Genomic DNA, 22,545 nt, shown 5'->3' on the forward strand with positions numbered 1-22,545 from the left:
TTATAGATTTCTAATGTTGATCGTATTCCTTCCATTTCTCCATCCACTTATTCTCTGTAAAGAAAGGAGTAGAAAGAACTAGAAAAAAAATGTGAGATGATAATGAAGGAAAACACAATTCATAGTAAAGCACAGGAAGGTAGCAGAATGAATTAGAAAGCAAAATCCAACAAAAAATGTTATTTATAAGAAACATATTTTAAACACTTTTACACAGAGTTAAATCAGCATTACTTATTATAAATAATTTATTTACTCCGTCTCCTGCACTCTGTGATATAGTTAAGTAGACCTTCTCTCTGTTCCTCATACACAACACTCCATCTCCCATCTCCAGGCTTTTAAACTGGAGAGATCCCATATTTTTTTTTTTTTGGAGAGAGGAAGGTAAGTCAGTTGGGGTTAAGTGACTTGCGCAAGGTCACACAGCTAGTAAGTGGCAAGTATCTGAAACCGGATTTGAACACGGGTCCTCCTGACTCCAGGGCCATTCACTGTGCCACCTAGCTGCCCCAGATCCCATTTCTACATTGTTCTGCCTCCTCACCACCACATTCCCTCTTTCTTCAAGACATTGCTCAAGCACCATGAATCCCTTCCTAATCATCTGAACTGCTAGTGCCTTCCCTCCCAAACTACAGTATATTTAACTGATTTGCATTTAATCACTTCGTATTTATTACTCATCAGAATGTAAAGTCCTTATAAGCAAATTAGGGAAGCATGGAAAAATGTACTTGTCAGATCTTTGGATAAGGGAAGGATTTATGACAAAATAAGAGATAGAGAACATTACAGGATATAAAATGGATAGTTTCGATTACATTCAATGAAAAGAATTTTGCACAAATAAAACAAATGTAGGCAAGATTAGTAGAAAATTAGGAAACTGGGGGGAAATTTTTATAACAGCTTCTCTAATAAAGGCTTCATTTCTCAAATATATAAAGAACTAAGTCAAATTTATAAGAATATGAATCATTACCAATTGACAAATAGCCAAATTATATAAACAGGCACTTTCCAGAAGAAGAAATCATAGCTATCTATAGGCATATGAAAATTGCTCTAAAAACACTATTCATTAGACAAATGCAAATTAAAACAAGTCTGAGATACCACCTCACACCTATCAGATTAGCTAATATGACAGAAAAGGAAAATGATAAATGTTGGAGTTGGAAAAGTTGGGGCACTAATTCATTGTTGATGGAGTTATGAACTGATCCATACATTCTCGAAAGTAATTTGGAACTATGCCCAAAGGACTATAAAATTGTACATACCTTTTGACCCAGCAATATCACTACTAAGTCTGTATCCCAAAGAGATCAGAGGAAAAGAAAAAGCTCTTATATGTACAAAAACAATTATAGTAGCTCTTTTTGTGGTGGAAAATAATTGGAAATTGAAGGGATTCTTATCAAGTAGGGAACAGCTGAACAAGTGGCGTAAGATTGTAATGGAATACTATCGTGCTATAAGAAATGATGAGCAGGACAGTTTCAGAAAAACCTGGGAAGACTTATAGGAACAGATGCAAATTACAGGAAATCTTTGTATATAGTAATAACAATACCGTATAGTGATCCACCTATGATTAGCTATTTCCAGTGATACAATGATCCAAGATAATACTGAAAATCCTATGATGAAAAATGCTATCCACCTCCAGAGAAAGAACTGATGGAGTCTGACTGCAGATCAAGCATACTTTACTTTACTTTTCTTGGGTTTTTTCCCTTTTTTAAAAAATCTGTGTTCTCTTTTGCAACATGGCTAATATGGAAATGTTTTGCGTGACTGTACATGTATAAACTCTGTTAAAGTGCTTACCTTCTCAGATAGGGGAGAAGGGAAGGAAAAAGGCAATTTGGAACTCAAAAATTATAAAAAATGAATGTTAAAATTGTTTTGCATACATTTAATAAAATAAAATAAATAATAAATAAAATAAAAAATAAAATAAAAATTCTTTAAAAAAGAAATAAAGAATGTAAGCTCCTTGCTAGGAGATATTGGCTTATTTTTCCTATTTATATCCCTAATACAGTGTCTGACACATAGTAGATACTTGCAGCTAGGTGGCACAGCAGATAGAGTGCTGGGCCTGGATTCAGGAAAACTCATCTTCCTCAACTCAAGTCCAGCCTCAGACACTTAGTAGCTGTGTAACCCTAGGCAAGTCACTTAATTCTGTTTGCCTCAGTTTCCTCATCTGTAAAATGAGCTGGAGAAGGAAATGGCAAACCACTCCAGTGTCTTTGCCAAGAAAACCCCAAATGGAGTCACAAAGAATTGGACATCACTGAAATGACTGAAGAACAACAATACATATATATTGATTAACAAACCTAATAAAAAGATAAACAATAAAGAAGTTAAGGACCTAAACAGGACTTTAGAAAAATTAAAAGGGAATAGAATAGAGTATGCATATTTCTCAACTGTATACAGCACTTTTACAAAAAAATTAACCATACACTAAGGCATTAAAACTCTAGAAACAAATACAGAAAAGCAGAAATATTAAATACTCCCTTACTGACCATATAGTAACTTGTTACAATAAATGAGAGACATTTGAAGAGAGGATTCAAACTTAAGTGAAAACTGAGTAATTTTATCCTAAAAGGTTGGTGGATCAAAAACCAAATAATAGCAACAACAGACAATTTCACAAAAGAAATTAGCAACAGAGGTAGCATACCCAAACTTTTGGGATTCAGCCAAAATGGTCATTACAGAAAAATTAACTCAATATTTTCATCAGCAAAAAAGAGAAAGAACAACTCAACCAATTGAGAATACAGCTAAAAAATTAGAAAAGTAACAAGTCAAAAAAACTCAACCAAACAGAAAAATATGACTTCTGAAAATCAAAGAGAAAGCCATAATTTAAAAGAAAAAAAACATTGAATAAAACAAAGAGTTGTTTAAAAAACTAATAAAAGAGAGAAAGCACTAGCTAAATTACTAATATGAAAAAAATGAAAAAAGTAACCTCAAATGTAGTGGAAGTTATTAGAAACTGTTTTGCCCAATTATATGCCCCAGAAGTAATAATCAAAATGAACATTTGCAAAAATATAAAACAGATTAACAGAACAAGAAATAAAGAATTCAAGTACCCAACAACAAAAACTGAACAAAAGGAACTCCCAAATGAAAAAACCCAGGACCAGGTAGATTTACATCTGTATTCTAACAAATGTTCAAAAAAATTAATTTCTATCTCTTTATAACAAATATAAATAGTTAAGCAAAAGAAATCCTCTATCCAAAAATATTTGTCTCATTCTCCAATTTAATTCTTATCACTTCTTTGTCAGGAGATGGGGTAGTGTGCTTTGTCTTCCATCTTCTGGAATCATTGTAGGTCATTGCATTAATTAGCATTCTTAAGTTTTTCAAAGTTGTTTTCTTTTCAGATGGTGATCTTACATAAACTGTTCCCCTAGTTCTACCAGCTTCACTCTGCATCAGTTCATACAAGTCTTCCCAGGTCTCTGAAACCATCGTTTTTGTTATTTCTTATGACATTAATATTCCATTACATTCATATATGATTTGTCAAAGGGTAAGAATAGTCAGTTGTCAAAGAAGAAAAGCAAGCTATCCACAGCCTTACTTAAAAAATGTTCCAAATTACTAAAAATAAGAAAAATGTTAATTAAAACAGCCCTGTGGTTCCACCTTATACCCATTAGAGTTCTAGGAATTAATGTTCATAGATGGGCTACAACTGTGTAATTGTTAGTGCCCTCTGACTCCTCTTCCACCAGTCTTATCACTACAGAAGTACAAGAGGGCTCCATAGAATTGAAAGCTATTTTATATTTTCCTTCATTTCATGGGTTCCTATGGCCAAAGAATTCATCACTAGGTGTTCAATTATACAGCGATAAGGTTCCCCCTGCTTAGCTTGGCTGGCCCTGAGAAAGAAAATATATCAGCTGTCATTAGAATTGTACTTGAAGTTTTTCCAGCATCATAGAACTTTTCAGAACTTGTATTCCACTGGTCTGGCCTTTGCAAACCTATGTTCTCCACCAGGCCATGATAAGGTATCAAAGGCAGATTTTATGGAGGGTTTCAGTGCTCTGAGTTTATTTTACTGGCGCTATATCAAGTCAAACCAGAATGTTAGACAAAATAAGAATTGAAGAACCTTATACTCAGTTGTAACACTTTATATTTAAGTAGAAAAAAATTAATAACCATAGTTGTGTTAATTAAAATTTATCTAATAAAATGAAAATTGAAAATAGCAAGCTATAACTATATTTAATATATTTTAGTAATATAAAATATACAACTCTGATTGAATTTCTCATTTTGCAGAATATTTTGTCTTTCATTATTTCTTTCAAAAATTGCACTCATTTTCTTATATCATCTTATATGATACATGTATTTCTTATCTTGTTGATTTTTTCTGCAGAGACACATTGTAATTAACCTAAAATTGACCTGTATTTTTATGGTTATCAAGTTATATAATAATGTAGTCATTATTAAACACTTTTACTGGAGTGAAGATCACAACAAATTTATTTATGGGGGAAAGTACATTTTTTTCTTAGCCAAAAGTTCAAGTGGTGCTATTTTGATGTACATGAAAATGAAATTTTCTAATTAGTGGCATTTTCTCCATCTTTTCAATAAAAAGTAAATTACTTAGATGCAAATAGCACCATGCTTGCCATTTTAGACATTTAAGAAAAAACTTCCCATTTTAAAATAAATTCTTACTCTGGGCAAGTACTGTTATCTTTCTGGGCCTTGCTTCCTCATCTGTAATATAAAGGTGTCATTGAGTAAAATGTAAAACATAAAAATGGTATAAAGTTGAAACCAAGGCCCACAAAATTGAAATTACTTGACCAAAGTCACACAAGAAATAAATGGCAGAGTCAGGATTTGAACTCATCTTCTGATTTCAAATTCCACACTTTTCCCACTACCTTACTCACTCCCTTTGGCACTTGAATAATTTAGGGTCTGATCTGCTGGGGTTCTTAAATCATCTCTGAGGAAAACAAGGCAAGTGCAAACTATACTATACTATACTACAGACAGTTCTTATTTTACATAAATTCACATTATGCATATTTAACTTTATGTAAAGAATTCTGAAATCCACATTCCAAAAAGTCATCCACGTTAACTTTACTGTACAGCACCTATGCTTGCTCACTCTCTCTCTCTCAGTTCCTGCCCCTTGGCTTGGCATTCCATGGCCTCCTCTACCCCCCAAACCCCCCAAAAAACTCCAAGTGAAAGCCAGAGAAGGGATGGGGGTGGGGAGAGGCTGCCCCCACAGCCAGATTTGGGGCTTGACTTGAGACCTCCAGTGTTGAGAGAGGTCACCTTTGCCCCGCTCCAGCCACCCTTTCACACATCTGTCATCTATCTGTCCTCTTCAGGTACCATGTCTATCCCCAGCCCCCTCATGTCATCTGTCCACTCCTCTCTGTCTCTGTATCTGGCCCCCATGTGTCTGCCCCCTTTCACTCCCAACCACTGCCCCATGTCTTCTTCCTCTCAGTTCCAGCCCCCCCCCCCCCCCGCTGTGTTCCTCCTCCTGCTCTTGCTTCTCTGTCCCCATCCTATACTTGGTCTTGAGCTGTGTGCCAGCCCCCTTCCCAATTCACTCCCTCCCTTTCCCAAGACCACAGCAAATTCTCATTACATAAAAATTAATTTATGTAGAGGTCTGCAGAACAGTCCACATATGTAAAGCCAGAACTGTCTGTACTTTGTGTTTGATACAGTTTGGGAGTGTGATACAAGCATTAACTGTAGCAGTTTTGTAAAAACAGATTTGATGGATATATAGTCCAGGCTATATAAGGTTATATATTAAGTAATTTGCTATACTTGTTAATGTCCACGTTTCCAATCATATTTTAATAGGTTAAAGAAATGGAAGGAATTATAAAAAGAAGGTATCCTAATTCTATACCTGCTTTAATATTGGCTGCCTCAGTGGCAGATGATACCAATATTTCACCTAAAAATACAGTTGAATTTATGGAAAAACGCATAAAGAAATTAGAAGCTGAGCTTGAGGGTAAAGATGAAGAAGCAAAAAGAAGTCTTCGTACTATGGAACAGCAATTTCAAAAAATAAAGGTAAGAATATGTTATTTCTGATAAAAGGACAATAGGATGGCATAGATCACGGCTGTCCAAAATATGGCCCATGGCCGCATGCAGCCCGCAGTGCGATTTTATGTGGCCCACCTCTGGGTTTTAATTTTCATGAGTGAAAAAATAAAATAATAATTCGCATGGAATGTGTATTAGATTTTTTAATTCCATCACTAATAAATAATCTCATTGATGTTAATTTCCTTTGCTGTTTTTAAGCAGTATTACAGATGGAACATATTGCACGGAATTTTCAGTCAATCTGTGGGATGCGTTCTGTCTATATGATGCAGACTAGTCAGTATGCATGTGCCTTTATACTGTTGTGTTGTTGCTTTGTTGTTTTGTGTTTGCTTTTGCGTTTCGCGCCTTCGCCTGTCGTATTGATGACACACGTTCCCCCACTTTCTATTAGTGTACTGTATTTTTTATTCTGGGTGCAACCCTAAGATAACCTAAGGTTGGACAGCCCCAGAATAGATAATGAAGACAAAGAGAAACTCCTAACATTTATTTTGGCTAGTACTTCCTCTTATTACCTAAACACGTTACCTGACTCTTGTTGAAGTTGTCAGCCTTGCCCTTAGCTCTTTGCCCGCATCTGTTCGTCCTGGCCCCACATCCAGGCAGGGTAGCCAGGGGCTGTGCCCAAGAGTCCCTCACGGCAGGCTGGCCTGCTCTGGATGGAATGATATGCCACAGTTATGTCTCAGGCAGTGAAAGAGCAGATCATTCATGGCAACAGAAGTCACTATCCTCAACACTGAACAGGAGGTTAAGTTAACCAGTGAGTCAGACCACAGTCAGAAGGCACGACCAAGGTGCAGAAGTTTAGGGGAGCGTTGTGGCAACATTGGAATGCAAGAGTATAAACAAGAACACTTGGCCTATCGGTACAGGTAAGAATTCAAGAAACTAAGTGTCCAAACAAGTTTGAGTTTATACAGAGGGGTTCATTTCAAAATCGACATGTTTATCCCAGGAATTTATGTCAGCATCCTTTTAGAGCGTACTGATTGGGGTTTAATCCTATCCTCATCTTCTGAATGAGCTTCACCTGTGGATAGCTTCTGGCAGCCACTAGTGAGAAACATGTGTGGCAGTGGCATCTTAATATTAGGCCATTAGGCTCTCTTACAATATATTTTCTTTTCATCAATAGAGCTCTAACAGGGCAATGTTTATAAGTACTATCTTTTTGAAAGAAGAATAAATTGTCATCTGTTCCCTAGAGTAGCACGATTCCAAAGGCAGGAGAATTGTATCTGAAATTTCTGTAATTTAAAATGCTTATGATTTTCCCCTGAAGGCAGGGGACAGATAGGGGGATATGCCTTCGACAGGCATGATTTGCTTTCCTCTATTTTTCACCAAACTCTAGAGGATTGTTTAAAGGAGAGAGACAATAAAATGGGTATAGAAAAAGGCTTAAGGAACCATTTTCTCCCTAGACCACCCCCCCCAAATCACTGTGGTCCCTCATATAATGCCTTGAATTTTGTTGTTGTTGAGTTGTTTGAGTCATATGTGACTCTTCATGACTCCATTTAGGGTTTTCTTGGCAAAGATACTGGAGTGGTTTGCCATTTCCTTCTCCAGCTCATTTGACAGATGAGAAAACTGAGGCAGACATGATTAAGTGAATTGCCCAGGATCGAATAGCTAGTAAGTCTCTGGGAACCAGATTTGAACTCATGAAGATGAGTCTTCCTGACTCCAGGCCCAGAGCCCTTATCTGCCACACCACCTAGCTGACTTGAATTTAGAAGACACTTAGTGTTTGTTCAACGAAGGAGAACAGTAAAAACTACAAATTTCTCAAGTAGAAATGCATTGGGAAGTGAGGGATAAATAAAGATGTCTAATGAATAAGGGCAACATAAAGGATTTAATTTCTAAAGTATGAAGCATATTTGGAATTCCCTGACTAACCTATTCAAGTTATCTCTTTTCTATCCAAGCTGACCTTCCTCCCTCTTATGAGATATCCCAATTTCTATAACAGAACTAGTGACCAGATTCCCTCAGAGACTACTTCCTAATGAGATAGTTATTTATTCAGCCTGTATTGCGCACAAAGTTCTTTACTATGTATGATGCTCAGAGAGATAAATTAATCACTCGCTTTAAGGAATTTATAATCTAGTTTGAAGAAACTTGAAAGAACAATTTAGAAAGCAGCCCATCAGCAATTATGAAACTCACAATTATGCAACAGGTATTCAGAGTACAGTATACTGTTAAGTATTAATTTATTTAACTGTTTGCTACCTCTGAGGGTCCTGAGCAAGACTTATTTGATCTGGGTATTATGTGCATATTAGATAATAGGTAGATGAATGAGTAAATGAGGTCACAATGCATTTTCTCATAGGGAGAATTTTTTTGTTTTTATTCTGAATGAACAGACTATAGCATTCTATTAAGTACTTTAATGAACTTAGAGAAGCTCTTGGACATTATGTTCATTTTTTCCAGATTCAATATGAACAACAAGTGATGGAACTTGAACGGCATCTTGCCAGTAAATTAACAAATGAGCAAAAGAAACACGAAAACTCAGCCAGTATGAAGGCCCTGGAGCAAGAACTTTGTGACATGAAAGAGGCCCATCGAGTCACTGTAAAAACCCTGGAAGCTGAAATAGAAAGTCTTAAAAATCAAAATACCCAGTTAGAACTCAAGAAGAATGAAAGAGATGATAAGGATTTCCAGTCTTTAGAATTCCAAGTGGAACAGGCTCACACAAAAGCCAGATTAGTAAGACTTAATCAGGAACTGGCTGCAAAAGGAAGAGAAATACAAGATCTTACAAAAACTATAGAGAAACTTCAAAAAGAGAGACGACTGATGTTGTTCAATCAGAACTCGGCTGACAAACCTGGAAATGAGGAAAGATCTGCCAAAAAGGTGAAGAAGGATCTTTTGGTCTCTAGTAAAAGGAATGCTGAGTCCTTCCCAGAAACCTTGGATAGCAAACTGTATGAACCACATGCCTTTGCAGATTCCCACATATCAGAAGTTTTACAAGAAAACTCCAGATTAAAAAATGACCTGGAACGACTGACTTCTGAAATGAATGAGCAGAGGGCAAAGTCTGAAGCAGCACTAGCCCATTCTGAAAGTACTGTGAAAAGGTAAGCGGTTAAGTGAACTTAGTAAAACCCTAAGTTAGAATGCTATCAGAAGACTAGAAATAAGTTAGAGAATCTGAGACCTTTTAGTGATCAAAGAACTGAAGATGCCCTCACCATAAATAAGTTAACAGTTTACTGTATTGTTAAAAAATAAGTGTGAAGAAGGCTGATGTAAATAAAAAGATCACTAAAATGGCTGTTGTGGAGATCAAATGAGATTGCATGTGTATAGCTCTTAGCAAACTTTAAAGTGATATATAGAAATACTTAGAAATACAACACTAGCCACTCTTATTAAAGATAAAATTTTAATTGTTCTCAGAATCCATTCAAGAGATTTAGGTATATTTTATCAAAAAGGTTAGGAATTTTGCTTCATATTCAGACAGAAAGGTACTCCCTTCCATAATATGAGGTTCCTTGAAGTAGTTCTTTGTTGATTCAGTGTTGGTAGAAGCTAGAGAAGCAATTATGCTCAAGCCTTCTTTTCTCATCTTTCTAGAACCAAAGAAGATGCAGCAGAACACATTGCTGCCCTCAGAGCCTCTCACCAGAGGGAAGTAGAAAAACTTCTTTGCCAACATGCTATAGAAAATTCTTCTTCCAAGGTAGCTGAGCTAAATCGGAAAATCTCAACACAAGAGGTACACCAAAATACTTCTGTTTTTACTTTACCAAGTCTGACTTTTTAGTGGCTCCTTACAGGGCACTATTTAATTTTTGAAGTATTGAAAAATCTGTTTGGCCTGTGGAATAGGAATGGAAAATTATTGGGTTTCTGTGAAAGGTAATGCTCCAATTTTAACTTTTCTATTTTTTTTTAAATGAACTCTGCAAAAATTGTATTGGTCCCAATATAGTCTGAACTTTTTTCCAAAAGAAAATCAGGCTTAAGTGATTGTTATTTTTCATTTTTTTGATTTCATTCATTTTAACAACAAACTTTATTTTTATTGTAACTGTCATTTTTTTCTTTCAAAGACATGTTATTTTTATGGGATAATCTAAATTTGGACCAATACTGTAGTTTTGTGCAGATTTATCCCCAAGTTTTCCTTAAGTGGCTTTTGCTATACATATATAGGGAATTCATGGCAGGTGTGGTTTTGACTACTGGGCTTAGGATGTTGGTTAAACTCTTAAATGCGAGGTCATCTTTTCTTTTGGATCAAAATCATTTAGTCATTGGTCTGACTCTATTACCTTTTTTTCTAGTAATCATGATTTAACATGCTGACAACTTATAAGCCTGTGACAATGTAGCTCTATGGTGTTGCCTCTTATGCCAGCTGATATATGCTATACTAAATATCCAGTGTGTCATACTCGATGGCTTATGTGCATTAACAAGTTTTAAAAGTCGCATCTGAGTAAAACTTAACTGTGTTTTAACTTTCACTTCAAGAGAATCAAAGCAAGAAGATTCATATTGCTTTGTAACTAACAATAATAAATAATTCAGCTTATGCTTAGATTTAGACATCTGCTATTTCAAAATGCCTAGCATCAATCAGAGTCCATTAGAGTAATAAGAGTTTTGAGACCTTCAAAAGACTACTAGAAACGAAATGTTTTCAAAATTGTATTTAAATTCTCCAAATTGTACTTAAAGTGTACTGTATTTTAAAGTGCTGGATGTAAGGAAAGGGATATCCCTTTTCAGTCAGTTTATTCAGCATCCTTCACAAGAGAATTGTATATTTTAATTTTGACTCCTCAAATTAGCAGTAATATAGTATAAGTAGTAATCAGAATGCTTATGAAATAATATTCTTGTATTTTTTCAAATAGCTGTTCAGAAGTGAGGCTTTTTAAATGTAACATGTTTGGCACATTTCCATAGGTCCTTATAAAACATCTCCAGACACAAGTTAGTGAGCTGCAAGGAAGTAAAGAATTCTTAGCAGTTTCTCAAGTTCGAGAGGAAATCCTTCAAAAAGAGGTAAGAGATGGAAAAGATGTACAGTGATTTTCTGTTGTTTTTGCAGTGTCTGTCAAATCCGTTTCCATGTCATCCAACCACATGTCACATATGTCTCAGCAATTTGTTCATTTGTGAACTGAAGTCTAGTATTCTTTTCCCAATCTACACTCAAAATGTTAATGATTGGATGAACAAGAGTATTCCTGTATAAGATAGATAATAAACTTAATTTTTTTCCCAATTGCAAATGCTTAACAGTGGCAGAAAGTATGTCATAGTTCATTAAAATATAAGATTTTTAAGAACTAAAAGAATTATTTTTATGGCTTATGATTTATTTTTCCCATTACCAAGTAAAAAGGCAAAGTACTTAGGGAAGTTTCAAAACACAGTTTAGAAGGTAGATGTATCATCTTCCTTAATGACTCACTATGTATATCTTTGTAAATTGCCATTGGTAGGTGGAATCCATTTGAATGACAGTTCATTTAGGAATGTGCATAGGTATTATAAAATGAAATCATAAAGCACATGTATTTAAATCATAAAATCCCAGGATCTCAGGAATAGAAGGAAGGATGGACTGGAAGAGCCCATCCATACCTACCGATATAGTAGTTCCTTCTATGTATTCTAGCTTTCATTTGATTATCTCCAGTGAGAGGGAAGACACATTTCACTTTTTTGGTAGCTATGATTATTTGAAAGTTTTGCATGTTTTGAGCTAAAAATCTGCCTCTCTGGAACTTCTACCAATTTTTCCCAGTTCTGCCCTATAAGGCCAAGCAGAACAAGTCTCATCTTTTTCCACACAACAGTCCTTAAAATAGGTGGACAGTTATCATGTCCTGTCCATCATCTTCAACCCAGGTCTCTTGTTCAGGTCCCTGTTGTTCATCCTCAGTTCTCTCTACTGATCTTCATTTAGCATGATCTTGAGATCCCTCCCTATCCTGTTTACACTTCCCATAGGCAGATGAGAACAGTTCAACGACCATGAAGGCAGCTGAAGCAGGTGCTGTGGAGTGCTTAGAGCTTGGTCAGATGTCAAAGATGCCAAGGTCACCCCCTGCATCCCAGACCATCATTGGTTGTCTTGACTTTTGTCTTGCCATTGGACTTCAATGACTGTGGAAGAGTGAGGCTGATGACTTTGTGCAGCTCTGTGCAGCTCTGCCTCACTTAAATCCAGTTCACACACAAATCAACATATCACTGGTGATGTCATTTGTCCTCTTTGAATAACAGCAACAATTTATACTCTCTGGATGTTCTCTAAATTGTCAGTGTAACTTTATAAAATGTAGTACCCAGAACTGAACACAGTATTTCAAAAACGGTTTAGCCAGAATAGATTAAAGAGATTAATTTCTCCCCTTTGTGGACACAATGATCTGAATGTGCATTTAAAAAATTAGAAAGCCGACAAGTAAATAAACCTAAAATAATCACAAAAGAGGAAATTTGTAAGATTATAGGAGAATAAACAAATTGGAAACTAAAAACTGTAGAAGTGATCAATATAACTAAACACTGTTCCTATGAAAAGACTAATAAAATTGGTAAATCTTTAGCCAATCTCATTAAAAAGAAGTGAACAGAAGTTCAAATGAACAAAATAGTGAACAAGGTGAAATTGCCACAATACAAGAAGAAAAGAAGGTCCAGTATAGAGCTGCAGTTTACACAAACACTTAGTGATTGAGAAAAGAAGAATGTTCCAGCAAAAGAAACTGAGAAGAAGGTTCAGACAAGGAAAGAGAGAACCTGCTGAGAAGGTGGAATGAAGAGGAAGGAAGGGGAAACTGTGGCAGAAGCCCCAGGAAGAGTTCAGGGGTTGAAGTCTTAAGAAAGGGCCTTTGGATCTACCAGTTAAAAGATCATCGGCAACCTTAGTGAAAGCAGCTCCAGTGAATGGTAGGGAGTCAACAATTCCCTTTCATATGTCAGGGCCTCTTTATTGCTTTTGTTTAATGTTTCAAAGAGTATTGCAGCTGTTTTTTGATGTAATTCTTCATTATTTATGAGATCATGTCAAATCTTTGACTCACCATGTATTTATATTTGTCTATTTCTACCCTAACCTGAAAGAACATATTTTAAATGTATAAAATAATAACTTCAACCCACATGCGTCTACTCCAGCACATAACACAGCAGAACTGTATATAAGGGACTATAGTCTCTCTCCAAGGGTTTTGTAATTACAGCTCTCAAAACTAATGTCAAAATAGCCTTTGGTTTCTAGAAGAAATATCTTATCCTCTGGTAATGAACTTCCTTCCTCCCCCTCCTCTAGAGTTTTATATAGTGCTACTCTGAGAATTATATTCTTTTATGTGTTACTTTTATGATTATAATCAATTATGTAGCAGTCACGATCAAAAATAGAAATTTTGTGACTCCAAGTTGCTCAAAACATGATCGTCATTGTTACTTGATTTTGTCTTTTAATGATTTTTGAGATTTATTTTTTTTTAATTTTGCAAGGTATCCTATTGTTTTTCCATCTTTCAGCTCATGGAGCCATGTCACTTTCTGTTTTATGGCCAGATCATGTTCTTGCATTTCTTAAGACTTTTTAAAGTTTTCTTCAGCATGTAAACAGTTTTGCAAATATTTTTGTCATTTTTCCTCTTCCAAGAATAGTTTTCATAATGACCTTTAATATTAATGAGAAAAAAATTTAACTTTTCAGAGTACCTATAATCTGAACTTGGCTGAATTTAAGAAGCAAGAGAATGGATATAAAAAGTGTTCTGCTAGTGAAGAAACTAAAAGAAACTACCAGTTATAGAACTATAAATCCCAATTCTCCTTTTTGCAATTTGGATTTTAATTAAATTTTTAGGAAGAGATTATGGTTTATGTAATTTAAATGATCATTCAGGATGACATAGTAATTTTTTCCCAAAAAAGTGAATTCTCTTTATATATACAACTTCAATATGTACTCTGCACAATTCATATTTTTTTATTTTTAGAAGCTACATATTTTGCAGTTAAGGCATTTTCTATTTTTGCCAACGAATCTAGCAGAGCATAAGAAACTAAAAACTGCTTAACTATTCAGTACTGATTGGAACAATGAAACAGATGTGCCCCCTTTAAAAAAAAAAAAACTTGAAACAAATGCCAGTGGAAGACAAACAAGCTTATCATAATCTTTACCATACTGTTTGTGAGCACATGCGTACCTGGCCTACAGATAGAAGTATTACAGAATTTGAGAGATAGAAGGAACCTAAGCTCAGCCCATACCTGAAAGGAATCTCTGTTATATGATACCTGACCAGTAGTCATCCAGGCTCTGCTTGAAGACTTCTAATGAGGGAGGACCCTCTGGAGATACTTCTCATTTTCAGGAAGGTTTCTATTTTTTCCCCATCTACATACTTGCAAACATACTCTGAATCCTCACCTGCTAAACTACAGATCCCTTTGTTTCCTTCCTCGACTGCCCATACCTTAACTCCCATCCCCTTTAGCTCTACCCTCCCACATGTCCCTCTCCATATCTACCCATCCTTTTCTCTTGTGCTTTCTGAAATACTTGATGAATAACAACAAATTTACTTTCATCCTAAAACTTTGCCTTTCTCACTCCTCCTATCATCTCATACTTCATGAGAACTAGCTCCCTCCTGATGACAGTGCAGTCTTTTCCAATACTGTGTTTGCACTTTCACTTAAATCCCCCGATTTCCTGGTCCTAGTCAAGGAATCAGAATATACCTTCTTCCCCATTGCTACCTCCAGACCCTTTCCCTCTACCCTCAGCAACCTCTCCTCCTTTGAGGTTCATACTATTCAAACTTATCACCAACATGTTCTCCTTCAGTGAGTTCAATACACAACTCACAGTTTTTCTCTCCCCCACAACTCCTGCCCTCATATTAGAAGACTTGAATATGCATATTGATATTCCCTCAAATACCCTAACTTCCCAGTTCTCAACCTACTCACTTCCCATGAGCTATTCCTTCACTTCACATCAGCCACACAACAGATTTCTATGTGTAGGTTATACCTTTGATCTTGTTTTCACTCACAAATGTTCCACTTCCATGGTTGCAAACCTAAACCTGCTCTATCTGGTCATAATCTTCTCTCATCACATCTTTTCTTCTCCTTATGACCCCTAAATGTGGTTCTTCATCCTCACTGTGACCTCCAACCCCTCCAGCCCTCCATTCTTTCTCAGGCCATCCTCCCTGCATTGACCATATTCCTCTCTTCCTTATCCCAATGCCTTGGGATATCAGTTAAAATCAGTTAATCAGTTAAAATCAGTTAAAAAGCTGCATTGTCCTTTACACTCAAATTCCTTACCCCCTTGTCCTATCACTGATTTTGCCTTGCCAGACCCCAACCTTGGATGACTCCCATCCATCACCTTTCCTCCTATTCACACATTGCTGAATAGAATGGGAGGTCACAAGGCCATGCTTAGTTGGCCCACTACATAGCTCCACTGGGCCCTCATTTCAGCAAGGCAAATCTTTTACAGCTCCCTAAATGTTTCCCTTTCCCTTTCACCACAGCAGCTATTCTAAACCTTTCAATCCTTCCTCAGTCCTCCAGCACCCCCTTTCCTTGTCCTCTGAGCTAAGGACCTTGCCACATTTCACCAAAATAATTGAAGCTAATCCCTGAGAACTCCCTCTTCTTCCTTCCATCTCATCTCACATCACTCCGATATCTTCCCCATATCTCCTCCTTCATCTCTGTCTGTCATAGAGAAGTAGCCTTTCTTGCCCAAGTAAGATTGTAAGTAAGATGCATCCTAGATTCCGTCCCAACTTCTCCAACAGGTTGTCTCCTACTCTCTAACTAGCCCTACTCTCTTTCTAATCTTTAATTACTTCCTGTGTATTGAATAATGCTCATGTCTCCCCTATCCTTTAAGAAAAAATACCCAATCCCACCATCTCTGCTAGTGGTCACCCTCTTACTATCTCCTTCTCAGCTAAACATGAGAAAGGCATATACAGTCGGCCCCTCTACATCCTTTCATTAACCAGTTCTAATTCTCTGCAGTCTGGCTTCTGACCTCATCATTTGATTGCAACATCTCTCCAAAGGCCCCTCTGATCTCTTATTTGCCAAAGCCAATGACCTCAATCCTCATTGTCTCATCAACTCTCTATGAATCTTGTATATACCTATATCTGCACATGTCTCTCCATCTAGAATGTAAGCTCTTTAAGTACATGGACAGACAACACCCCCCCCCCTCATATCTTACCCTCAGTGCTTAGCTCATAGTAAGTACTGAGTAAATGCTTTTTCATTGATGGTACTCAATTCAGTTTATACTTCTATTAAGTACTTAATTTTTAAAGAGCAAAATAATCATTTATTATTAAGTACTACTATGTGCAAGGCACCTTACTTAGTCCATCTTTTAGTGATGGGCTTCATGCAAATGATCCTCAAACTTCTCATATTAAAATAAGAGAGGTGGGAGATAGCTTATGGTTTCATTTTCTGAGGAATACATTATTTTCACACTTTTGTATTATCTGTTTTAACTTTATTCAACATTTATCCTCTCAACTTTCTATTTACTATGGAGCGTAAGTTTTTAAGTAGGTACAAGTAAAGGACAGTATCTCTAAGCTTCCTGATGCAGAAAATCTCAGTCTAAATCATAATTGATTTGTAGCCTTTCCACTACTTTCACTGAAAAAGGGGTAATTTTGTGGCCAAGTGAAGCCCACCAAAGCAAGCATCAGAACCGTCATGGTTTCGTATAGTAAGAACCGCTAACTGCACTAGGCTTAAGGCCTAGACACACCAAGAAGAGGGTCTGGGAGTGGGTGGAGAAAGAGGAAGGTACCAGTTACCTCAGTAAGTCCACACTTACCCTGTTAAGAAGAAGCCACTTTTGGATCTTGAATATTTTAAAAAGAAACAAGATAAAAGGGATTTCTTCATTCTTTCAGAGCCTGTCCTATTGAAATAACTTTTGGATGTAATGTGAGAAAGTAGTATTTCACTTATTTGGTCTGCACTTCTGGTTGTAGATTTCAAAACTGTTGGAGGAATTGCGAGAGGCTAAAGAAAGCCATACCCCAGAGATGAAACATTTCATGGCTCTAGAAAGGAAAATCAAACATATGGAAATGAGGCATGTGCAAAGAGAGCAGGAGCTTCAACAGGTAAAATTAGAAGTCTCTCTAATTGTATAAAAAACAGCAGCGATTGGCCTGCCTGGCCAGAGGGGAATTTCTCTTGTTGATGTGATTATTTTCTCTCATGTGAAACAGGATTAAATAATTTCATTTTACAGTGTGTCATTAGAAAAGTGCAGAAGCGGGCAAGTCCAGTTGTTCTTTGGAGGAGTCAAGGAACAATTTCCATCATTTTGCTCATTTTTATTCATGCCCTCCTTCCATCCAAATAGGTCGTGTGGGCGCAACCATTGGTACAGTTCAGTAAAATGTGTGCACAGTCTTAATGTAGATCACACACGTACGGATTTAGAGGCAGCTAGGTGGTAGAGCCCTGGACCTGGGGTCAGAAAGTCCTGAGTTCAAATTCTAACACAGATACTTAACTAGCTGTGTGACTCTTAGCGAGCCACTTAACCCTTTTGTTTTCTTGCTTAAATTTCCTCATCTGTAAAATGGGGATAATAATAGCATCATACTGATGCTGATAACATTGTAAAGCATCAAAAAGCTAGATAGAAATATGATAATCTTCCATTTCTGAGTGACAGCCCCTGGTTTGCCCCTGCCATGACTGGTGATGTCACATGATTATAGTAACTGTAAGTAGATTAAAATAAAATTTCATCTGATATTCACACAAATTTTTAATGTGCTGATGGAAAATAAAAACGTTCCCGAGGTACCAAACTGTTGAACACGTGGCTGCAGTTTGGCAGAATCCTACATGTATGACTAGTTTAAGTTTACATGGTAAGATTGAGGCAAATGATGCTATCAGTTAGTCAAACACTTGGGCATTTCAGTGATCCAAGAACTAAGAAAAAATTCAGGAATATGGGTAAGAAAAAGAAGAACTATACAGAATCACTTCTCTGTCCTCATCTGTTAGACTTCCTTCTCAGGGACTCAGAAATCACCTGACGACTAACGGCCCATCAGCACTGTGTCATTAGGGGATCCTATTGAATTAGTGGCACTGAAATGTCACCAGAAAGCTCTAGCACGTCATGCTGTGATGTAGTGTTGTCAATAATATGTCCAAGTGAAGGGTGAACGTTGGAAATATTTGCTTCCTTAACCTACATTCTGACATCACAGTTTTCATTACAAGTAAACATGTTAATTGCTAAAGAATCTATGTTCTAAATGTGGCACTTGTAGCCAAAAAACAGGACTTTTGGACACTTTTGGTTGAAAAAAGAGGCAAGAAGTAATGGGCTCAAAATATTTCATGTAATTGTAGAATTTAAGGACCAGAAGAGACTTTTAGAAATCATCTACATGTATCCTATAGTAAGATGCCAAATTAATTCTGGACTTAGAGCTAAATAAAGTCAAAGCAAGGATTCTTAGCCTTTCTCGTGTCATGGATTTCTTTTACGGTCTGGCAAAGCCTACGGATCTCTTCTCAGAATAAATTTTTTTTAATGTATAAAATATGTAAGAAAATTCCCAAGGAAACCAATTATATTGAAATATGGTTATCTTAAAAAAAACAACAAATTTACAGTCCCAGGCTAAGAACTCCTGAATTAGGACTTAAATGAACCTGGTTAGAGATTTGTATTTTATTGGCTACCTCTGCCTCATAGTACAGCTCTTTGAGGGCTGCACTCAGCCACATAGAAACATTGCCCTGTGACCAAGCCTGAAGATCCAGAGGAATACCCTGTACCTGTGTATATTAAATATTTAAATCTTAGATGGCTGGTGTTGGATCAGCAAAAAGCTGATAATTACGAACAATAGTAATTCTTCATGATTAAATAATTTTGAATCTGATTAATGAAAATACTAAATCCTGAATATGAATTATTTTAGTATCATATGAAAATATATTTGCTATAAATAAAAAAATTACAGTTCCATCCTGTCCTGTTTTATGTTTCTCTGTGTCTACCACAACACCTAACATGGTCCCCTTGCAAACAGCAAGTGAAAAAATAAACTTTGATTTGGTTTAGTTGAATTGAAAGAATCGTAATCAAATTATCCAATTCAGCTATCAGAATCCAGTCAGATATACATAAACTATCCCTGGCAGGTCTAGAGTCATGTTTAGGAATAACTGTTCTTTTAACTGCCAACCTTCCTACAGTAGGGTAATATGTGTGTTATTTAGTATTAGATTATCATATAGCATGTTGCAACTGGTAAGTAGTAATACTGTGCCCCCTTGTCCCTAGGTGACATATCAGAATTAGAAGGGAACCTTAATCTAGTACAATGTTTTGCAGACGAGAAAAGAGATCCATCTTGTCCTTAGAAAATGCCCAGCATAGTCATTCTAGTAAAACTTTCTTAATTGCATTTCAGTATATTCACAGAAAGCAGTAGCTACCATTTTCTGGGAACAGAGGCTGGCAAACTAAGTTCTAAGAGCCAAATGTGCCCCCCACTTTTTTGTGTGCGTTCCCCGGTTTGAAGAGTTTTTTTTTTTTTCATTTTTAAATACAGTAAAATTTTATCTACAAACATGAACACTATTCTTAGCTCCCTGCCTACAGAATTTTGTTCTATGGCAGTTCGGTGGCACAATGGATAGAGAGCTGGGGCTAGAGTCAGGAAGAACTGAGTTCAGATCCCATCGAAGGCAATTACTAACTGTGTGACCCTGGGCAAGTCACTTAAACTTTGTTTGACTCAGTTTTCTCAACTGCAAAATGTATATGTATCTCCCAGAATTGTTGTGAACATCAGATGAGATATTTGTAGAGCCCTTAGCCCAGGGCCTGGCACATAGTAGGCACTGAATATATGCTTATTCTCTTTTCTTTCCTTCCCTAGCTTGCTGACCCTATCTAGGTGTTCAGGCTCTTAAAAAGCAGAGAATTTTGCCCCACCATATGAGCAATTCATGACTTCTTACATTGTGTCAGAAAGCTGGGTAATACCTGATACAAGTTAGTGTTTAAATCCCCACGTGTCTGTGACATGAAAGTAAAATCCCAGCCTGAAGGCTATTTTGATTTAAAAAAAAAAAGCTGAGATTTGTTTATCAGTTTTGACTTGATGCAGGTTCCCCATCCGCCTATTGCAGTGGGTCTGGCAGATTGTCCGTATCGTGTGCTGCTTGCTTTTGTGGTTCAGATGAAGCCTAAAAGATTTGTCTGCCACCCACTGGAACAATGGATATAACTTGGAAATGCTTCATTTGTAGATAATACAACAGACGCGCCAGGTGGTTGAAACTGAGCAAGAAAAGGAAGTGGAGAAATGGAAAAGGCTGGCGCAGCTAAAGAATCAGGAGCTAGAAAAGTTCCGTGTGGAATTAGACTCCATATTAGACGTTCTCCGAGAGCTCCACCGACAGGGAGTTGTAGTTCCAGTTCCCTTCTCAGATGGACTCAACGCCCCTGAATATTAGGGCTCCAAGGGAAGGGAATGTGTATGCCTGGGAGGAGGAGGAAAAGCAGACCTGCTGAAGAAAGACACGGAGCCTGCAGCCAGAAGATTTTCACAAATTATTCAAACAAGCAAGGACGATGGAAGATAAATTATCTTTGATGGACAAGAGATAAAAATGAGATGGTGCCACATTCTGTTTGGAGAGGAAATGTCAACTAATTTCATACTAAATTATCGAGAGGAAAACACCTGTGTTGAATGATTCTAAGTAATTTAATTTGTTACGTAATATATTACCGCGTGATAGAAATGGAAAGGCTTTAGTGAAAAACGCTTCTAGGATTACATTGTTATTTAACGTAGGCTCGTTTTCTTTGTGCCGAGAAAGCAATTTCTGCTTTTCTTACAAAACTCTCGAGGGAGTTGCCTGAATGTAGTGTCAGAGGACATTGTTCATAATAGCCAATCAGGCAATGCGGCTTCCCCTGCGATTTGAAAGAACAGTTGTTTCACAGCGTTCAGAATTACTGTTCTCCTTTTCCCAGTTTCACCTTCATCCTTCCTTGAGGTGCCTCTTCCCACACCTGATATCCTTCCAGAGTAAAGAATAATTACATCTGTCAGTTGTTTAAAAGTGTGCCTTTGCAACATGGGATTGTGTTTAAGCCAACAAATCCCAAATACCAGTTCCTATATCATCCAAATATCATTTCTAACAATTCCTTTTTTGAGTTCAGGACATAGATGAATGAATGGAGTAAACTTCATAAATAAATTAAAGCTGTCACAGTTGAGCTTATAGCTTTTCTAGAACAAGCATTACAAAATAGCGCCGTTCTGTGGTCCGTAAGGACAGATCTTGGTTTAAATTATATAAAATATGTATGTGGGAATTTTTTCAATACCCATTTTAATGGTTATTTTTAATATTCAAGCTCAACTTTAGCTGTGGGTAATTCAAATGAAATGTGATGTTGGGCATTTCTTAAAGTTAAGGTTGATCCCAAAAACCTCAAATTCAGGTAATTTGTGTCTTTATATTAAACTTTCTTTTCAATTGCAAGAAGAAATTTTAATATTAAACTGAATTTTTGGTAACACTGCGTATTGAAAACTAGATGAAATAAAATGTGCACATTTGGAAGCAGAGAAAAAATGAGGAGTGTGTATGTATAGTCTCATTGTTTTCCAAAAGAAGAGGTTGTGATCCTTATAATTTATCATTTTATTTATGTTTGTATGAAAGAATTATTCTATGAAGTAACAATAAAATTTTCTACTTTTGTTATTGCTTGGTATGAGCTCTGAGACATATTTTTGTCTGCAAATTCATGTTAACATAGCGATGCCCTCATTGGTGCTTTTCTGTCCATTGGCCTACCAGTCCACACTTAGCGTGGTCATCCAAAGAACAAGTATGGCTGCTTCAGTGCAGCAAAGACAGTATGTCTGGAGGTCATGAAACTGGAGGCCTATTGGATGATCTCAGCCTCAGCTTCTGTGACAAATGCCTTTGGTTCCATAAAGAATGCACAATGTGAGTAGGGTGTTCCAGAAAGACTGGTGAATAAGAGTTATATCTGAAATATCTCATCTTCAGGTCTTATAATACCAAAAGAGTCTTCCCAGCTAGTACTTCACATGAGCCTAGAATTTGAGCCAGCCACAAAAACCCTGATGATGAGTACTGTTTTTCAACACCCTCTGAATCAGAAGCATTAACCTTACCACTCCCTGTTTCCTTTCTACCTGGAAACATAAAGGATTTCTAATCTGGTCTTATTTTTTACAGCAACAGGTC

General features: G+C 36.7%; 1 protein-coding gene across 1 annotated transcript in view; it reads left to right on the forward strand.

Annotated features, from left to right (window-relative positions):
- The window catches only part of CEP162 (centrosomal protein 162), a 122,722-nt gene extending 100,690 nt beyond the window's left edge, over positions 1–22,032 (forward strand). Inside the window, exons 22-27 of the mRNA XM_036768893.1 lie at positions 5,920–6,138; positions 8,635–9,293; positions 9,796–9,937; positions 11,137–11,235; positions 17,247–17,381; positions 20,557–22,032. Of these exons, the coding sequence (XP_036624788.1) occupies positions 5,920–6,138; positions 8,635–9,293; positions 9,796–9,937; positions 11,137–11,235; positions 17,247–17,381; positions 20,557–20,763 (1,461 nt within the window). The 3' untranslated portion in view covers positions 20,764–22,032. The remainder of the gene's footprint in view (positions 1–5,919; positions 6,139–8,634; positions 9,294–9,795; positions 9,938–11,136; positions 11,236–17,246; positions 17,382–20,556) is intronic.
- Positions 22,033–22,545: the final 513 nt, after the last annotated feature.

Source organism: Trichosurus vulpecula, chromosome 7 (assembly GCF_011100635.1).
Source record: "Trichosurus vulpecula isolate mTriVul1 chromosome 7, mTriVul1.pri, whole genome shotgun sequence".
Classification (NCBI taxonomy): Eukaryota; Metazoa; Chordata; class Mammalia; order Diprotodontia; family Phalangeridae; genus Trichosurus; species Trichosurus vulpecula.